This window comes from Pterocles gutturalis, unplaced genomic scaffold (assembly GCF_000699245.1).
Source record: "Pterocles gutturalis isolate BGI_N339 unplaced genomic scaffold, ASM69924v1 scaffold17169, whole genome shotgun sequence".
In the NCBI taxonomy this organism is placed as follows: domain Eukaryota; kingdom Metazoa; phylum Chordata; class Aves; order Pterocliformes; family Pteroclidae; genus Pterocles; species Pterocles gutturalis.
Genome location: NW_010131010.1, coordinates 1,302 through 3,107, shown reverse-complemented (window position 1 = coordinate 3,107; position 1,806 = coordinate 1,302). Strand labels below are relative to the sequence as shown.

Genomic DNA, 1,806 nt, shown 5'->3' with positions numbered 1-1,806 from the left:
GTTCAGCCTGGAGAAGAGAAGGCTCTGAGGAGACCTTATAGCAGCCTTCCAGTACCTGAAGGGGGCTACAGGAGAGATGGGGAGGCACTCTTGATCAGGGAGTGTAGTGAGAGGACAAGGGGTAACGGGTATAAGTTGAAAGAGGGTAGATTTAGACTAGACATTAGGAAGAAATTTTTCACTGTGAGGGTGGTGGAGCACTGGAACAGGTTGCCCGGGGAAGCTGTGGATGCCCCATCCCTGGAGATGTTCAAGGCCAGGCTGGACGAGGCTTTGAGCAACCTGGGCTAGTGGGAGGTGTCCCTGCCCATGGCACGGGGGTTGGAACTTGATGGTCTTTAAGGTCCTTTCCAACCCAAAACATTCTATGATTCTATGATTCTAATGGCCTGAAAAAAAGCAAAATAGAAGACCAAGGGAATCAGAACTATGCGACAGAAAGCTAAAGTGAAAAATCTGAACTTGTCAGCTGAAGGCATATTTGAAACCTTTTTTTTTCTCCTGCAGTCAATCATTTCATCTGGCTCCTCACCCCAAAACAACACTTTTACTGATTTTCTTTATAGTTTATTTTACCACATTTTTTGCCATCCTACTTTTTGCCTCCCTTACAAAGATTAAGATATAGAAGTCCTAAACCACAAACATTCAGGTAGAATTTTTATTCCTGCTAGCAGCAGCCTTAATGGCTTCTCTACATATTGATAGACATCAAAAGCAAATATATTTCAGGAATGTATGCCATATGACAAAGATAATACTCCTTCCCTGGAACAGGCATGAATTTTACCTTCATTATCCTGAACAGTGAAGTTAGGATTAACAGCAGCTAAACTGAAGAAAAATTTTTGTCCACCAAGAGGGTCATCTTTGTCTACTGCACTTATGGTTTGAATAAGCTGCAGGAAAAAAAGCAAGCAAACAAACAACAAGAAGACCAAATACACCTTGGTTTTCGATACAGCTGTCTGATTACTTTAAGAAGACTAGAGGTGTTAAGACAACTTCATATTCAAACTACACACATATTGACTGAATACTTAATCTGTAGAAAGTATTAACTGAACAACTGTTAAAGAAGCATATCACAGAAATTTTTCTAACAAGAGCATCCATACATGTTTCATGTGGTAGTACATTTACAAGTATAAAATGTCCAGGTTCTACCATCGTCCTCTGCTATTTCTTTTTTTTTCAATACATATTTATATGTTTTTGTAACCACACAGAAGACAAAACTTGCAAAAAATAGTTTTATCTGTAGTTTAGGTCGCCTTTATTCTTAATCTCTGATCCATAATTTTAAGTTCAAGTCAACACTTAAGACAGGAATTAAGAGGATGTTTTATATTTTTTGTGCTAAAAATGGTATTTAATCAATTAGCTGTTTCTGATAGGGAAGTTCAAGTTTCAATTTAAATTTAAAAGTAAAAACATTTGTTTTGAAACCAAGATTTCTCTTTTTATTAGTATAGCAAAATACACTAACAAGATTCCTGAGATAAAAAATGCCAGTTAGATGATATATATCTCAACTTTTGAAAAACATTGTAGCATACTCTATAGAGATGTACCACCCCAGAGTGCAAGAAGAATCTGGTGCCACAATTCTCAGAGTAAGCTGTAACAGGTCAGTTCAATACTTGTATTGAGTGCTTTCTGCAATGCCTGCAAAAAAAGTTTGGGTATTTTTGGGGGGAAGTTATGGCAAGACCTTTGTCAACATGTGTTTATCTGTCAGGTAAATGAAAGTATGGCTTTTTTTTTCACTGAAGTTTCTATACCTACAGGTGGCAAAATATCATT

The 1,806-nt window shown here is 37.3% G+C and overlaps 1 protein-coding gene across 1 annotated transcript in view; it reads right to left on the bottom strand.

The window, feature by feature from the left end:
- LOC104466888 (cadherin-10-like) overlaps positions 1–899 on the bottom strand; it is a gene marked incomplete at its 5' end in the record, with an annotated part of 5,760 nt that extends 4,861 nt beyond the window's left edge. Inside the window, one exon of the mRNA XM_010080448.1 lies at positions 791–899. Within this exon, the coding sequence (XP_010078750.1) occupies positions 791–899 (109 nt within the window). The remainder of the gene's footprint in view (positions 1–790) is intronic.
- Positions 900–1,806: the final 907 nt, after the last annotated feature.